The following is an 18945-nucleotide window of genomic DNA, read 5'->3' as shown; positions in this document are numbered from 1 at the left end:
ATATATATATTCTAGTAAGGAACTGCTATTCCTTTTCCCCATCTTTGCCTGAAAGCCCTGTGTACTAGTTTGAAAACAAAACAGTGGGAGGCACCAAGTCAGAATAACAATTTAATGGGGAAGTTTAAAGAAAAGGAAAGAAAAAAAAAACTAAAAGAAAACACTGGTTCAAACTGACAGAGTCAAGATACAACCTGAGTCCCTGTTAGGCAGGGTGGTGGTAGCAGTCTGCTAGAATGGTGGCTGCGGTCCTCTGAAGCGGTGATCCTGTAGAAAAGAGGGTCTGCTCTTCCTCAGAAGGTCCAGTGGTGGCTGTGTAGCTCCTGTCCTCTGGAAATCCAGTGGAAAGGCCTCCTCTCTGGTGTTCAGCCTCAGCTTATATCCACGCTGGGATGCTTGGTTCCTCCTTCTGGGTGGAGCATCTCACAATGGGGTAATGAGTCATGAGGCCAGGTGTTGATTGGGCTCATTAACAGATGATAGTCCAGAGGGAGTTATCTATGAGTCATGCGGCAGGACAATGATGGGCCATTAACAACAAGATAGTCTGGGGGAGGAGGCAAGGAAACACTGCCCCACCTGATTTCAACGGCTGATGGGGATGGTAATAGAATACACTGCAACCCAGGACATTATCCACCCCTTATTCTATTACCATCTGCATCATCCCAAATCAATACCTTCTTTAAACTCTACACACACATATGTATATATATATATATATATACAATGAAACCCTTCGCACCGTTCTCACCTAAGATTAGGTCTCCTTGTGGTACACAATGGGTTTCCCCATCTTTTTGCATTACCCACCAAGTGCAACCAGGTCCTTGAGCAAAGACAATCCCACGGATGGGTTTGCCTTTGCCTGAGGTGGGATTGATCCAAACAGTCTTTCCTAAAATACCCCTCAGGTGTACTGCAGGGACTCTATCTCCATCCACTGTGTGCAAGGGTTCAGACTCGGCGGGACCAGCTCGATTGATGGACCCTCGGGTATTGACCATCCAGGTGGCCTTTGCTCAGTTCACTTCCCAATTTTTGAAGGTCCCCCCACCAAGTGCCTTTAGGGTGGTTTTAAGTAGTCCATTGCAGCGTTCAACTTTTCCGGCAGCTGGTGCATGATAAGGAATATGATATATCCATTCAATACCGTGTTCTCTGGCCCAGGTGTTGATGAGGCTGTTCTTAAAATGAGTCCCGTTGTCCGACTCGATCCTGTCAGGGGTGCCATGTCTCCACAGGACTTGCTTTTCCAGGCCCAGGATGGTGTTCCGGGCTGTAGCATGAGGCACAGGGTAGGTCTCCAGCCATCCAGTTGTCGCTTCAACCATGGTCAACACATAGCGCTTGCCTTGGCGGGTTTGGGGAAGGGTGATGTAATCAACCGGCCAGGCTTCCCCATACCTGTACTTTGACCATCGTCCACCGTACCACAGAGGCTTCACCCGCTTGGCCTGTTTGATTGCAGCACAGGTCTCACAACTGTGGATGACCTGTGAGATGCTGTCCATGGAAAGGTCCACCCCTCGGTCACGGGCCCATCGGTATGTTGCATCTCTCCCCTGATGACCAGAGGCATCATGGGCCCAACGAGCTAGGAATAATTCTCCCTTGTGCTGCCAGTCCAGATCCACCTGAGATACTTTCACCTTAGCAGCTCGGTCCACCTGCTCGTTGTTGCGATGCTCTTCATTAGCCCGACTCTTGGGTACGTGCGCATCCACGTGTCGAACCTTCACGGTCAGCTGCTCTACTCGGGTGGAGATGTCCTGCCAAATCTCAGCGGCCCAGATGGGTTTCCCTCTGCGCTGCCAGTTGGCCTTTCTCCAGCGATCCAGCCATCCCCACAGAGCATTAGCTACCATCCATGAGTCGGTGTAGAGATAGAGCCTCGGCCACTTCTCTCGTTCAGCAATATCCAAAGCCAGCTGGACGGCTTTAAGCTCTGCAACCTGACTCGATCCACCTTGTCCCTCGGTAGCTTGTGCAACTCGTCGTGTGGGGCTCCATACTGCAGCTTTCCACTTTCGGTTAACGCCTACAATTCGGCAGGAACCATCAGTGAAGAGGGCATAACGTCTTTCAGTCTCCGGTAGCTCGTATGGTGGGGCTTCCTCAGCACGAGTCACTTGCTCTTCCTCTTCTTCAGAAGATAATCCAAAAGTCTCACCTTCAGGCCAGTTTGTTATAATTTCCAGAATCCCAGGGCGATTCGGGTTTCCAATACGGGCACGCTGTGTGATGAGGGCGATCCATTTGCTCCATGTGGTGTCGGTGGCGTGATGCGTGGAAGGAACCTTTCCCTTGAACATCCAACCCAGCACCGGTAGTCGGGGTGCCAGAAGCAACTGTGCTTCAGTGCCAATTACCTCAGAGGCAGCTTGGACTCCTTCATAGGCTGCCAAGATTTCCTTCTCTGTGGGAGTGTAGTTGGCTTCAGACCCTCTGTAGCTTCGGCTCCAGAATCCCAGTGGTCGGCCACGAGTCTCACCAGGCACCTTCTGCCAGAGGCTCCAGGACAGACCATTGTTCCCGGCTGCAGAGTAGAGCACATTCTTCACCTCTGGTCCTGTTCTGACTGGGCCAAGGGCTACCGCATGAGCGATTTCCTGCTTGATCTGGGCAAAGGCTTGCTGCTGTTCAGGGCCCCAGTGGAAATCATTCTTCTTGCTGGTAACCAGGTAGAGAGGACTCACGATCTGGCTGTACTCGGGAATGTGCATCCTCCAGAAACCTATGGCGCCTAGGAAAGCTTGTGTTTCCTTCTTGTTGGTCGGTGGAGACATCGCAGTGATCTTATTGATGACCTCAGTGGGAATCTGACGCCATCCATCTTGCCACTTTACTCCCAGGAACTGGATCTCTTGAGCAGGTCCCTTGACTTTGCTCCTTTTGATGGCAAAGCCAGCTTCCAGGAGAATCTGGATGATTTTCTCTCCTTTCTCAAACACTTCCTTTGCTGTGTTTCCCCACACAATGATGTCATCGATGTATTGCAGATGTTCTGGAGCCTCACCCTTTTCCAATGCAGTCTGGATCAGTCCGTGGCAAATGGTGGGACTGTGCTTCCACCCCTGGGGCAGTCGATTCCAGGTGTATTGCACACCCTTCCAGGTAAAAGCAAACTGGGGCCTGCATTCTGCTGCCAAAGGAATGGAGAAGAAGGCATTGGCAATGTCAATAGTAGAGTACCACTTCGCTGCTTTGGACTCCAGCTCGTACTGAAGTTCCAACATGTCCGGCACAGCGGCGCTCAATGGTGGCGTGACCTCATTCAGGCCACGGTAGTCCACCGTCAGCCTCCATTCTCCACTGGACTTACGCACTGGCCATATAGGGCTGTTGAAAGGTGAATGGGCCTTGCTGACCACCCCTTGGCTCTCCAGTTTGCGAATCATCTCATGGATGGGAACCACAGAGTCTCTGTCGGTGCGGTATTGCCGGCGGTGCACTGTTGCTGTGGCGATTGGCACCTGTTGTTCTTCAACTCTCAGCAGTCCCACAGCAGAGGGGTCATCTGAGAGGCCAGGCAATGTACTCAGTTGTCTGATATCTTCTGTCTCCACAGCAGCTATCCCAAAAGCCCAACGATGTCCTTTTGGGTCCTTGAAATATCCATTTCTGAGATAGTCTATGCCGAGAATGCACGGGGCCTCCGGGCCCGTCACGATGGGGTGTTTCTGCCACTCGTTCCCAGTTAAACTCACTTCAGCTTCCAGTACAGTCAGCTGCTGGGATCCTCCTGTCACTCCAGAAATAGAAATGGGTTCTGCTCCCACATACCTTGATGGCATCAGAGTGCATTGAGCACCGGTGTCAACCAAAGCCGTGTATTTTTGTGGGTCAGATGTGCCAGGCCATCGGACCCACACAGTCCAAAAGACCCGATTCTCCCTTTCCTCTACCTGGCTAGAGGCAGGGCCCCTCTATTCCTGGTCATGTTGCATGTTGCTCCCTTCCGGTGAATACGTTCCTGAGGTCCCTTCAAGAGGATCGGTCATATTATCATTCCGGTACCGTCTGGAGTTCTGTGTGCGAGAGACCGGAGCAATATTGACTCTAGATGCGCGTCTTGTGGTAGTTGTCCCTCTTTTTAGTTCACGTACCCGAGCTGCTAAGGAGGAGGTGGGTTTTCCATCCCACTTACTCATGTCTTCTCCATGTTCCTGAAGGAAAAACCAGAGGTTACCTCGTGGGGTGTATCCTCTCTCCCTGGTTGGGGGACGCCGGCTCCTAATGGCAGAGACTCTTGTTGGTTCTGGCGAGATCGGGTAAATCTCTTTCTTAAGTTCCTTTTTCAGTTTCTGATGGCCTTCTTCAATCAAGCTCCGGACTTGCTCAGCCAAAAGACTTGTTTCCACGGATGAGACATGGGTGCGAAACGGGGCTGTGACGGTGTCCTCGTAAATCCTCAGTTTGTTCACCAAGACGCCCACCCTGTCCTCGCCTTCCCTCCATTGCAGCGTTGCCAGGTAACGGGAGTATATCTCTGGTCCAAGGCGTGCGAACCTCAACCACATCTGTGACGTGCACTGGACGCCATCTGGGCTCTTAGGAAATCTCTCGTCTTCTGAGAAAATGATCTCCAGCACAGCCAATTCCCTCAGGCACCGGATACCTTGTTCCATTGTGCTCCATTTCCCTTGGTGCACCTGGAGGTCTTCTTTACAAAGGTACCTGTCCCTTACACTTGTAAGCAGTCGCCGCCAGAGGCTGAGAGTTTCTTGGGTTCTCCCGATCCCCTGGTCAATGACCACATCCCGGGACAGAGATCCCAGCTGCCTGGCCTCACTTCCGTCCAGAATGGTGTCATTGGCTGCAGCGTCCCAGATGCGGAGCAGCCAGGTCAGAATAGACTCCTTCGTCTGGCGGGTGAATTCCCTCCGCAGGTCACACAGCTCACCCAGGGATAGCGACCGAGTGATGATCTCTGGCTCTGCCTCTTCTGCTGGGTGCGAAGGTCCTGCTGCATCCTCGTCAGTCACAATGCGGGCTGATTTGCTTTTTGATTTCTTCTTCTGAACGGGGGCAACTGCAATTGGTTTAGGCTGTTCTGGTTCGGTGACGGTTTGCACGGGGACACTGAGAGTGCTTTTGGTTCCCTTCTCCTCGGTGTCAGTCTGCGTGGACATGGACGCTGTTGTCTTGCATCTGGGTCCTTTCTCCTCGGTGTCAGTCTGCGTAGACATGGACGCCGTTGTCTTGCATCTGGGTTCTTTCTCCTCGGTGACAGTCTGAGTAGACATGGACGCTGTTGCTTTGCATTTGGTTCCTTTCTCCTCTGTGTCAGTCTGCGTAGGCATGATGTTTGTTGCTCTGCTCTTTTTCCCTCCCTCATCCTGAGGATGCTGTGCCATGGCTCTGATCCTAAGCATGGTGTACATGGTGCAGGCTGTACAGAGAAGACAAAGCAGAACTGACAGCAAGTTTATGCCGTCTTTGACATCCAGAGGGAATTCAATATTTTCAAAAACTGCTGTGCCTGGCCTGAAAGGCTGGAAGAAACCACTCTCTACTCCTCCCACCAGGGGCTGGGTGCGATTGTTGAGGAGATCCCAGACATAGGAGCCCAGACTAGGACAGCCAAACAAAACTGAGTATATACTCCGAATGGTATTCATCGCCTCGCAGGTTATTATGCTGTAGACATAATAAACCATTAAAGCAATTCTCATACCATTCCCTGGTTTTAACAGGAGTAATACTACAGGCAGGTAGTTCCCCATGTGAGGAAAAATATAGAGAGCAAGATACAGTACCCACGTAGACAAGCTGAGCACCATGGTGAATAGGTTTCCGTTAACACAAAATTGTAATTCTGACTTTCTCTCAGAGCTGCCCCACACTGGGAGCCAAATTATGTACTAGTTTGAAAACAAAACAGTGGGAGGCACCAAGTCAGAATAACAATTTAATGGGGAAGTTTAAAGAAAAGGAAAGAAAAAAAAAACTAAAAGAAAACACTGGTTCAAACTGACAGAGTCAAGATACAACCTGAGTCCCTGTTAGGCAGGGTGGTGGTAGCAGTCTGCTAGAATGGTGGCTGCGGTCCTCTGAAGCGGTGATCCTGTAGAAAAGAGGGTCTGCTCTTCCTCAGAAGGTCCAGTGGTGGCTGTGTAGCTCCTGTCCTCTGGAAATCCAGTGGAAAGGCCTCCTCTCTGGTGTTCAGCCTCAGCTTATATCCACGCTGGGATGCTTGGTTCCTCCTTCTGGGTGGAGCATCTCACAATGGGGTAATGAGTCATGAGGCCAGGTGTTGATTGGGCTCATTAACAGATGATAGTCCAGAGGGAGTTATCTATGAGTCATGCGGCAGGACAATGATGGGCCATTAACAACAAGATAGTCTGGGGGAGGAGGCAAGGAAACACTGCCCCACCTGATTTCAACGGCTGATGGGGATGGTAATAGAATACACTGCAACCCAGGACACCCTGTAATTTCAAAGTTATAATAATTTGGAGGGAGGGGTCATCTTTTCCATTCCAGGAAGGTCCCCGCCTTCCTTGGCAGACACCTATCTTTTAAACTAGGACACTTTAATATTCAAAAATTATATTGAAAGGCATGGTATGGAGTGCAATAATAAACTAGAAGGTCAAGTTTATTTAGGCTTAGTTCAGAATATTTATTTTTTTAATTAGGAATACTCCTTTATCCTCAGATCCCCATAAATGCTTTTTGAGGAGATACAGATAAATATAATAAGGATACAGGTTACAAGAGAAAGAAAAATTTCAAACTGAACAAGGATTGAACTAATAACCATGTAATTTCATTATTTTAGGAGATAGCTTCAGCAGCTTATCGAAAGTTTGAGTAGCTGGAATCTAACTGCAATGGATGGGAAAATGAAATGACAATCTATTGGATTACTACTGTTACTGAGGGAAGCAGTCTAAGCCATGTTAATGGACAGGAGGGGAAAAGATCTTGGTCAGGGATTGGGGGACGTGTTAATCATCCTGTGCAGCAGTATATTTTAAGCCATTGTTCTCCTGATACATTCATGAGATACTTTTGGAAAAAGTTTCCATGCATTTGTTACAAATTCTATCAAATGCAGAGAAAGTTGCAGCATGATTTCACTCCAGACACTATAAAGAAGTAGTGACTTTAGTCTGGAGACTCTCTGTGGTCTCTTGAAGTGAAACATGAATAGAAAGAGAGTATTTTCCATAAGGAGTGTTATATGAGAAAAGTTATCAGAAGAAAAAAACACCAAACACAGTAGACTTGCAAGGAAGCAACGTAATGGATGAGAGCATCAGATTAGCAAGGAACTAAATACTTCAATATGTTGGCATGTATATTGCCAAGTACCTATGATGCTGACATGTATATTGGGGATGTCCTAGGTTACAATGTAAGATGTGCCCACAAGCATGTATTCTATCACCATCTTCATGAGCTGTTAAAACCAGGTGGGGCAGTGCTCCCTGCCGCCTCCCTCAAGACTATGTCCTGTTAATGGCCCATCAGTGCCTTATCTCATGACTCATCATTCCATTGTGAGATGCTCCACCCAGAGGGAGAAACCAAGCATCCCATCCTGGATATAAACTGCGATTTTTGAAGACCACAGGCAGCCTTTCCCACTGGATTTCCAGAGGGCAAGAGCTACATACCTACCACTGGACCTTCTGAGGAAGACCAGATCTTCCTACACAGGATCATCGCTTCAACAGAAGCACATCCATTCACTTCAGGAGGACTGCAGCCAGCACCTTATCGGACTGCTACTGCTACCCTGACTAACAGGGTCAGGTTGTATCTGTCAGTTAAAATCAGGTTTTTTTTTCCCTGCCCTGTTTTATATATCTATATCTATATCTATATCTAGATATATATAAGAACTGTTATTCCTGTTTCCCATATCTTTGCCTGAAAGCCCCTTGATTTCAAAATTATAATAGAGGGAAGAGGGGTTGCATCTTCCATTCCAAGGGAGGCTCCTGCCTTCCTTAGGTAGACACCTGTCTTTCAAACCAAGACAGGGGACTAGTTAAATGTGTACTTTTAATTCATGAATCAACCCTTTACAGTTGATTATGCTACTTTTGCTCGTTCAAAATCCCTCTCATATTTCTAAATCTTTAATGGGAACAGGGTTCACAGAAAGGAATGCTGTTCTGCTACAATGGTTCTCATCACATCATCTTTTCAGCTATTTTATATAATCAAAAGTTATTTTTCATGGGTTTAAACTTTTCTGTGAAGCCTTTCATAATATTATCATAGGCAAGATTCAGGACTAATCAAACTTATCTGGCATGATAATTCCTATGTTTCCATGAAAAATTATATTTTCTGTATTGAGAAATCAATGAGGTTTCCATTCTTAACAATTATTTGAAAGCATAGCCTACAGACATTTTTCGGTCACTATAGTTCCAGTATATGCCTGACTTGACCAAAATAAAAGTCTATCCCACTTCTCAAGTTTGTTTTCCACGGGATTTTATAGAGTATAAAAGCATTCATGTTTCCTATCCTTTTCCAAAATAAGCATATTCACATGCCAGAATTAGCACTTATACACTTTTTTAACAGCAAATAATTTACTCCTGGGAATGTAAAGATCCTTATTTGTTTTTTAAATATGCTATATATAAACCCGGATGTGAAATGTTAACAATATAAATCTGCAATGTAAGGTTACACACAACCATAACCATACTCATCTTTTAAGTGTTCCTATGAGATAGGATAGAAAAATATATCCTTACTATTTATGTTCTAAATTATTAGTCACTGCTGCTGAAAGTTGGAGTATGGGAGCAGAGTCCCACTACATTCTCTCCCTCCTACTGATAAGTGGCAATTCTTCCTCTTCCCTGATACAACATGCTGGAGGAAAGCAGGCTAAAGATGGGGCTGGGTGAGGACATCAGCTACACCAAATTTATTTTTCAGTTGTCCAAGGAGACGATGAGACTACAGACAAAAATCTAGCTTTATATGAACCACCTGCACTCCTGCATTTTATAACTTCAGTTTATGAAATTTTAGCCATAGAAGTAATAACTTGGGCATAGAATGATTTGCCATCAATGGCAGAGTTGTAGAGAGAATGTCTACTAACCTACATATTGGACTAATATGATGAACATAATAGAAAATCATGTAATTAGTTCTAGTTTTAAACAAAAGACATTTTCTCTTTTTCAAATATTAACGGGGTAGAGGGCATAAATAGAATCTGATTGTGCTCTTAAGTTCCATGCTATAGCTTACTTGCAATGACACTCTGCAACAAATTAGCTACATCATTGTTTTTAAGTATTAATTGGACCAAATAATGGAAAATATGAGCTAAAAGGAGGATAATAATCTTTAATTATGACAAAGAGTAAGTAACAATAAATTGAAAAAACCAACCCAAAACACAACAGATTTAGGCTTATATATGTGAGATTTTTAAGTCCTCTCCTTGAACACATTACATGTGATAAATAATATATAAAATATTTAAAGAATTTTGTGGTTACTTAGAGAAGATATTTAGCAAGCAAAAAGTCAGTAGCAGTCACTGCCTGGTGTCTCATATTCTTGTTATTCAATGTATTTTTTTTTCATGCAATGATCTTGATCTTATTTTCAGTAACACTGAGATATCATCTATATTAATTACCAAATATAGAGAGAGTCTAAGTATGGCATCTATTGCATTATTAAGGCATGAGAAAAGAAAAACAGGCAATTTCTGAGAAAGGAATCTGTGTGTTATTAACTCTCAATGTCACAAGTACACCTCGGCAATTGAAAGGCTCAAAAAAGTTCAAATTGTGCCAGTGATTTCTGTGCCAAGGTCCACCCAGAATGTGATAGTGAATCATCAGTGCCTGAAGAAAATATAGAATAAAATCCTAGCCTTGCTGATATCAGGGAGTTTTGCCATTGCCTTGACTGATGGACCAAACTTCAGAGCTATCAGAAGAGAATCAGACTCCTTTTCATTCCAAAAATAAATTGAAAAACTTACTCTAGTCAAATATGAAATTAAAAATCACTAACTCCATTCTGTTTTCTTAATTAGCATTTTGAGTCTATTAATTTCCATGATCTATAATGGAACATTTCCATAAAGAACTTTTTCAGAAAGGGCTTATTTGTTAATCTGATTTATTAGTACTTTAAGAAAATGGGAAATTATCTTGAGAAGGACTTCTGCCAAATCTATTTGTTACCAAAAATTGGTAAAAATAAAACTCCTTAACACCAATGTAGCATTAAGAAGCAGGCATTCTTTATTCAGCTGGATACACAAGGGGATATCTCCTCCAGAATATCATGCATGCTGAGTACAGAAAAAGCTCCTGTTTATATACCGTATTTTGCATACATATTCATAGGTTTTCCCAGAAGAAACATACATATAATAGTAATTTCCCCAAAGTCATTAGCATATTTTCCCTCCTATTGGCACATGCGTTCTTCTGTCCTGGGGGTCTCTTTGGTGGTCCCTGGTGGTTGGCAACCCCAAATTCATACTTGACCGCCTGGTGAACTGGTAAAAAGTTGGCATAACTGGGCTGGTTACTCTCCAGTTCTTCTTGGTCAATGTTTAACATGATCCTACAGAATAAGCATTGTGCAGTTCCATAGGCTAGTATTTTTTGAAGAATAAGCATTGTATTAACCCACCAGGTGCAAACAATTCTTCATCTAGCGCTATATTTGTAAATGATTTTAAATTTTTGAATTAAAGGCTTCGGTAAGCCCAGCCAAGTGGGTATGATGCAATACAATTTCCATGCTCCAATGGCTCTTCTCAGACAAGAACATTAAAACCCTGTCCAGTCATCATATGAAGAAGTCTTTGACTATGCAAATTTTAAGGGGCTAGTACTATCTGGATTGTTCTCCACATATTCTGTTTTATATAGAAGAATTTCTGGCAAAATGCCTTGTAGACAGCTAGGGTATTCTAGTTCAGTTAACTAGACTATTAAAACAAAAGCCATATTATCTGTAAGCCTTATTTCATACTTACAATTCTGTTATGCACCACAGTTGGAGCTGAAATAGCACATTATTGCCTCTAACACTGCTACTTACTATTGTCTGTCCTTATATAGATTTTGACAAGTTAGAGTTAACAGATTCATCAGCCTTTGACTATACTTCTTTCCATGCCTGGACAGACATAAGCAAAACCCTTGGCAAAGATGACATTGTCCAATCACTTCAAGACTCTTAAAACTTGAAGATGCATAAGTCCAATATAACTAATTTCATCTAAACCACAAAACTATAATACTGAATAAGTTTGTTATAGTAAGCCATTCAGGAAACCCAACACTCTCATTTGAGACAGGAGAAAAACTTCCTTGATATTACAATTACTGTGTTAGAATTTGTGTGGCTTTTGTTTATTTTATACTAAGGAGTTATTTAAAGAAAGCTAAGGCTATCAATTGGATACTGTTTCGTTTATAAATATCCACTTATTTAAATTCTCTTCTCAAAAGAGGTCTTAAAGAAAAAAAAATTTAAAAATAGTGTAAGTTTGGCTGTAAAAACCAAACATAATTTAAGTTGAGCACAGTGTAAGAAGCAAGCCTTCTTTTTTTTAACTAACATATTTACAAGTTCATAAAAAACTATTGAACTGGAGTAGATGTTTTGTGCTTGTCACCAGTATTTTATTGTAACTGGTTACTTCCACAGTTTAGAAGAAGAAAATTAAAACTAAGTTCACTATATATATAATTTTTACTGTCTACTTGACTATATACAAGTGTCCTGGTTCTGGCCAGGACAGGGTTAATTTTTTCAGTAGCCAGGAAGGGGCATGACCAGGACCCAGAGCTTATTCTATACCACCTCAAGTTATTGCCAGGGGCAGGGGAAAGGGACTCTCTTCCAGGGAGAAGGGGTTCCTTCTGGTCAAGCAAGCATGGTGGATGGAGCAGTGGGCTAATGCTGGTTTCAAGCCAGATGGAGTGGTTGGGTGGTGCTGGTCCCAAGCCGGAGGGAGCAATTTGGGGAGTGCCAGTCCCAAGGGAGAGAGCAGTCGATCTCTTTTGTACACTTCTGTTAGTAATATTGTTGCTGTTACTGTTTGTTTTCTTATCTCATTGCTGTTCTTATCCCAACCCGTGATCTTCACCTTTTGTACCTCCAGTTCCCCTCTCCAGCTGCCACAGGGGAAGAGGAGGGGAAGGAGGAGTGAGCAAGCACCATTGTGGTTTGGAGAGTCTCAGTGGGAGCACTAAATTAGAGAGTACTATTCCTAAACCATGACAACAAGGCATAATGATCATAACACAGCTTAGTCTCCATAAGAATTTGTGCACAAAAAGACACCAAACATTATGTGAACATTACAGTGAAATGACATCACAAGTCCAGTGATGTCAGCATAATACAAAACAAATTTATCTACTACAAATGACTTTTTTTTAATATAAAAACAACAATAAGCCTTTATTCAGTAGTAACTTAACAAGTCTGATGCAGAGATTTGTTGTGTACTTATAATTCTTTTAAGGAAAGCAACCTCTGCAGATAAGTTTGCCATGCCCTGCTTCAAATACAGCTTCTCTGACTCAGAGACACTGAAGATACTGTCTTTTCTTTCTACAATTTCAGCTTTGCAACCACTCTGATTTCTTACATTTAATTCCTTTTGATGCCAGAGTTCTGGTTTGAAAGACCAGTCTTGGATATTAGTCACTTGAACTGAGAAAGGAGTGAGAGAAGAATGCACCAAGTTTTGTGCAGTGTGTTTTTCAAGCTCAGCATGTATTTTTGATGACATAGCAATAGGTGATGATAGTTTCTGTGCAGCATCATAGTCATTATCTACTGCTTCCACCTTAACTTGCATGGCTTTGGCTTTAATTCGAAGCTTGTGAGGTAAAGCTGAAGAATTTACTTCTGGAACTGTTGCACAAATATTTTTATGTTCAAATGGGGAATGGATTGGATCCTTAGGAACCTGCTGTTCATCTTCTCCATCAGACGACTTTCCAACTGCATTATCATCAGTTTCTGATGTTCTGGGGGAATTACTTGAGGACCTGTTGACTTGTAACAGAGGAGGAGAATGTGAGTACCTGTTAAAGGTAGTTCCCATGTAGTGTGGATATATGGATGCTTTCTGTGAACTTCTGTCATCTCTTGTCCCTGTCTCTAATTCCACAGGCTCCTGTTTTATAATCTGGAACTTATTTTCAGGACTTCTGCAGTTGTTTCGCATACTACTTGATTGAGTATGCTCTAGTGATGATTTTTCAGACATATCAGACATATCAGACATAGAGCTTTGAGGAGAATGTTTAATGACAGAAATATAACTGCTACCAACTATAGATGGTTCATGTTCATCCACAAATGAGTTAATATTTGATTTGGGAGTTTGATAATCTTGAAAATACACAGCTGTTGCACTACCAAGTTTCTGTATCTCTTGGGCATAGGCTGCAGAAGTAATTAAACCAAACTTCACTTTCAAAGAAAGCAGCTCTGCCTTCAAAGTGGCATTCTCTTCTCCCAGTGCAATTAGTTTGCTCTCTAAGACAAGGTCATTCAGTCGCCGTTTTTCACGAGATCTTTTAGCAGCTTCATTATTTTTCCGCCTTTTCTCCCAATACATAGCATCTTTCTTTTCATCTGGAATGAATTCTCGTTTTCTCCGGCAAGCTGAAGATTTTCTTTTTCCACTAGCTTCAGTGAGTAGCATCTCTACATTTGCAGACAATTCTTCAGACACTTCTGCTAAAGTAGATTTAAGTACCATGATTTTGTCCCCATTTGTGTCAACAGGTCCATGTTCCTTTTTAAGGGTCTGCATTTTTCTCAGCTGCATCAGAAACAATTTGTAATAGATCTAAAATGAGCAACAGAGCAAACTATTTCCCCAGTACTTCTCATACCACAACTTCAGTACTTTAAAAATGCACGCATATCCTTTTTGTTTCATATTCTCAAATAGAAGTGTCTAGATTCAATTTTATTGGCAGAGGTGATGAGAATCTTCCAAATAACCTTCAATGAATTGAGAATTTGATTACTGTTTAGGAATTTCTGGGTTTTGGCATTCAAAAGTAACTTTCAATAAAAAGCTTAGACTAGCATTTGATTCATTAAACTTGCTGTAATATGAAGGAAGCTTGACACTGAAACAACTTACATTCTAAGCTTTATGATACCTAGATAGCAGATTTGCTTCCAAAACAAAAATTAATAAAAGAAATTATCTTTGAATTTTGATCTGAGAAAAATGTCACACAACTTTCCATAATATCACTGACCAATTTAAACCTAGGACTTAACACTGTTGAACACCATACATGTTGATGAGCAGCACTGGAAAGTATCTTGTCATTCCAAATTAAAACATCTCTTCAGAATACAGCTGTGGTGCATGATTTGGCACTGCTATATAGTTGGGTCCTCCACAGACTAAAAATAACAAGCTGATTTAGAGAAGCTAGAGTGCTTTCTATTGTCTTAAAATAACACTGCTATCCATAAAGTTATTAAACATTTAACTAGCGCTTTTGTATCCTGTAAATTTATATATAAAATGCATGTTGTGTGCATGTGTGTATACACACATATTTCAAGTTTTAACATCCCTTTTTGATCAATCAGATAAACTGAAACTAGTAAATGCACACACGATTCTGGCAAATACAGAAGCAACCTATTTTCTCTTAAATAAGACTGTTTCAGGACAAGAACTATGTCTTTGTATCTATCTGTATAGTCTCCAGCTCACTTGCAATATATAATTCCACTGGAAAACATCAGTATTTACATGTAAATTAATGAACTAAAATGATTCCTCTGACTATATTTCAAATTCCAATCTTTCCCCTTATGAATAATTTTTCAATTGCTTTATCACTCCCTCATAAAGTATTATAAACCCAAGATTTAGGAGTACCTTACACTACTCATTATTAAAGATGTTGTTGTTGCTTGATGTTAATAACATTGAGTACCAATGTAACAGTGTAATAACACTTGACCCTATCAAGTACAGATCCAGTCTTGCTCCCATAGCAATTTTACCATTGGCTTCAATAGAATCAGGATACAATCTCAGATCCAAATATTAATGAGACTTCCATAGAATTCATACTACTTAAGTGAGAAATTACATATACAGAAATCAGGAAAATTTAATTTATCAGTTTCAAAATTGTACATTAAGAATTTGACCCTGGAGACTTGTGTACTCAGATTGAAATGTACCTGAAATGTGTCAAAGAGTTGTGATCCAGACCTTCAATCTTCCCTCTGTTGTTTGTAATTTAATTAAATGTCAGTTCTGCTTTACAATATACAAATAGGCCTCCACGCATACATATATGTTTCTTCAGCGTAACTGCACATTATTATTTGAATTTATCAAAATACACATTATCTCCAAGCTCAGTTTTTCAAAACATATTCTGTAATGAGATGCCTAATTATTCAATTCTGTTGATCTAGCATTTTGATAGTAATTCTACAAAACTATATTAAATCGCATTTCAAGAAGTCAGATGCTTTCAAACAAACTTTACTTTTGTCAGGCTGTGTCTATAAAAATTTACCTCTGTCCTTAAAAAAAAAAGCAAAATAATTTCTCATTTTAAAGAAGAACCATGCATTTATCACTCTTTTTAATAAACAAAACAAACCACTATGTAGTAAAGTGTTGAAAAACAATAAAAGCTCACATCTCACATCGATATGTCCGCACATGTTTCTAGTTCTTGTTTCCATGTTCCGCATACGTATTGTTAACTGTTATTGATAGCATTCTGTCAAAGGTTATGTATTTTAAAATTTGTACACATACCAAGGCTGGTATAGAACCTGCTCATAGATATCCAAACATGAACAATAAATTTGTAATTTTGTAATTTGAAAAACTGAAGAATATATTTAGTACTTTCTATCTACAAAGCATTTTTAAAACATTTGCTAACTACCTCAAGACTTTTATGAGACACAAAAATAATATTATGCACATAAAGGGGAGTAAACTGTCGGGGTCCCTTCCCCCCTGCCATGTAGTCCTGGGAGAGGGGCCCCAGGGGGGAGACACGGGGTTTCCCTAGCCCCTGGTCAGCCTCATTCCCCATTGGTTGTTTTGTGTTCCCATGCGCGGGCAAGGACCCTCGGGTCCCGTGATTGCCGCAGTTCCTGGGCAGATCCTCAGCCATGCGGCTGGGAAAATAAACATCTCTCTAAAACATCTATCAAGAATCGGTCCATATATATTTCTTTTCCACAGGCCTCGTTGTTTGATACGCGTGTTGCAGTATCTGCACTGTAACAAATGGTGGTGAATTGCGAGCAGAACGATCCCCGATCCCTAAGCGACTGATTTGTGAGTAAACTCTGGATTTCTCTTCTTGTTTTTGTTTTGCTTTCCCATCACTATACTATGGAGGAACCATGGAAAGACTCTTGGCTCTCAGAGCCGCATATGGACATTTATCTTAAACTTGAAAACATTCTTGAACAACGATTTGTAAATTTTAGCTTAATTCAAGCTCAAAAGGAACTGAAACACTTCCTGGCATGGTTGTTTAAGAACTTTTTCTATGTTTCTTGGGATTTGATTCTTACCAAAGACTTTTGGAAAGCCTTTTGGACACAGTTAATTTCTGAGTCAAAATATATGCCGATGGAAGAATATTTTCGTGAATATTATATAATTACCAAGACTGTTGAGCAATGTCAGCTGTGTCTTGGCGAAGGGAAGCGTGCCTCAGAGACTGTACGGCCTTGCCCACGTGCACCGAGCAGTCTCCGAGCAGCAGCGAGGCAGTTCCCACGCGTAGGCAGAGCGGCGCAAGCTGCAGTGTCGGCAGTGGAGCGAGGCATGGCGGGAGCGGGGCGACCCAATGGTGCCCGCCTGGCCCCGCGCAGTGCGTGGTGGAGCGAGCCCCGTGAATGCCCGATCGAGAGGGACAGCGCATGGGCAGCGGCTGGCGGCGGTGGCGGTGGAGCTGAACCGCGCCCAGCCAAAACACGCACTGGAGCAGGGCGCGGGGGGGTTGTTGCTCAGGGGCCCGGCCGAGACATGGGTGCAGCTCCAGGCAGCGGCAGCGCAGCTGAGAGCAGAAGCAGTGGCACACAGGGAGTAGAGCAGTGCGGCCCTGTCCGGCCCGCGCAGCCCCGAATGAGACCCCGGGAAGAGCGCGCAGGCACGAGCAGCCCCAACAATTCCAACACGGGAGCGAGCAAAAGCGAAAGAGAAAGCAAAAACACAGCGAGACAGAGAACAGCAGCCACTCAGAAAAAGGAAAAAATCACTGTAGCTAAGGTTTTAGGAATAATAAAATGGTATAATGTTAAACAAAATTATGGTTTTATAACAAGATGTGACAACCAAGAGGACATATTCGTTCATAGAACGGCTATTAAAAAGAATAACCCTAAAAAATACATCCCAAGTTTGGGAGATAGAGAAGCAGTAGAGTTCAAAATTTTGCAAGGTAGAAAAGGGTTACAAGCAGCAGAGGTCACTGGGCCTGATGGTGTTTCTTTGAAAGGCAGTATATATGCTAAAAATCGTAGTCATGTTAGACAATATCTCCATTATAAGCCCCCCTACAGTCTCCCTTTCCTAATCCCACCTTTCTCTTTTACCCTATATCCTATTACCCCCAGTGTATTCCAAATCCATTTTTTCACCCATGGTTTCCCTCACAAAACCATGCCTTTGCCAATTGTTTCCCCAAAAATCCCTTTCCAATGCCGAGTGGGGGATGAAGAGGGGGAGGGAAGAAATTAACTATTTTTGTTTAGCGTTCCAACAGGTACAAATAGAAGAAACCCTCTCCTGCCTCAGTTTCCCCACAAAGCATGCTTGGAGAGTCCTGTCTCCCTTCTGTCAGCCTTAAGATGTTCCACAGAATCTGTTTGGGCATTTAAAGACTCAGGAGGGTGGCTTGTTTTGTTTTGAAACTGTTCTTGTTATGTTTATCCAGATGTTTTCAATATTAAGTTTTAAATCCCTTTTGGTTAAAAATAACTGGTGAAATGTCGGGGTCCCTTCCCCCCTGCCATGTAGTCCTGGGAGAGGGGCTCCGGGGGGGAGACACGAGGTTTCCCTAGCCCCTGGTCAGCCTCATTCCCCATTGGTTGTTTTGTGTTCCCCTGCGCGGGCAAGGATCCTCGGGTCCCGTGATTGCCTCAGTTCCTGGGCAGATCCTCAGCCATGCGGCTGGGAAAATAAACATCTCTGAAACATCTATCAAGAATCGGTCCATGTATATTTCTTTTCCACGGGCCTCGTTGTTTGATACGCCTGTTGCAGTATCCGCACTGTAACAGTAAACTAAGTTTAATTTTAGTTGATGGATACACAGCCTAACTAAACACTGCTTAAACATTTCAGAGCTACTCTACCACTATTGTTTTCCATAGACAAAAAATATGCCATGAAATTCTGCACCTTTCAAGTCTATAATAATTAAGAAATTCTCTTTAACTGAAGATGCAGCCTCTAAAGTCCAAATCAACTTCTACTGAAATCATCCAACATACTCTTTCTTGCCTTATATCTAGCACCTTCAGTGAAATTCTATTCCTGCTGAAGAAAAATGTGGATGCTGACTTCACTAGAATAGCAATATTATCCCTAGATTTGTGGGCAAGAGGGTCTAGGCAATGGGGAGCAAAGAAAGTTCAAACTTTCTGGAAACACTGATGTGGGAGACAGAGGAGTAGAAACTCCTGCAATTAAAGGAGGCTTTGATTTACAACCCTGGAAGAGACTAGGTCTGGCTTAATTGACAGAGATTTGTGGACTTTAAGCAAAAGGATTACAAACTTGTGTCCCTATAATTACAAGAAAAATTGTACACTGGGTGTTTTGGTGAAGGGTTTTAAAATATAATAGTGTGATTTTATATAGTTTAAGTTAAGAATGTAGATGTATAAGAGAGACAACTGTGTGTACGTGACATGAGAAGTTATTGGTCA

The 18945-nt window shown here is 42.5% G+C and overlaps 1 protein-coding gene across 1 annotated transcript; it reads right to left on the bottom strand.

Annotated features, from left to right (window-relative positions):
* Positions 1–12439: 12439 nt before the first annotated feature.
* LOC309584590 (nuclear factor interleukin-3-regulated protein-like) lies at positions 12440–13819 on the bottom strand (the record flags this gene model as incomplete). The annotated part of the gene is made up of 1 exon (XM_082300684.1): positions 12440–13819. One exon carries the CDS (start codon positions 13817–13819, stop codon positions 12440–12442), a length of 1380 nt encoding a protein of 459 aa, XP_082156810.1.
* Between the last annotated feature and the right edge of the window lie 5126 nt (positions 13820–18945).

Source organism: Coloeus monedula (genome assembly GCF_965178545.1).
Source record: "Coloeus monedula genome assembly, chromosome: W".
NCBI lineage: Eukaryota > Metazoa > Chordata > Aves > Passeriformes > Corvidae > Coloeus > Coloeus monedula.
The sequence above is the reverse complement of the archived record's forward strand: the minus strand, read 5'-3'. Positions and strand labels throughout refer to the sequence as shown.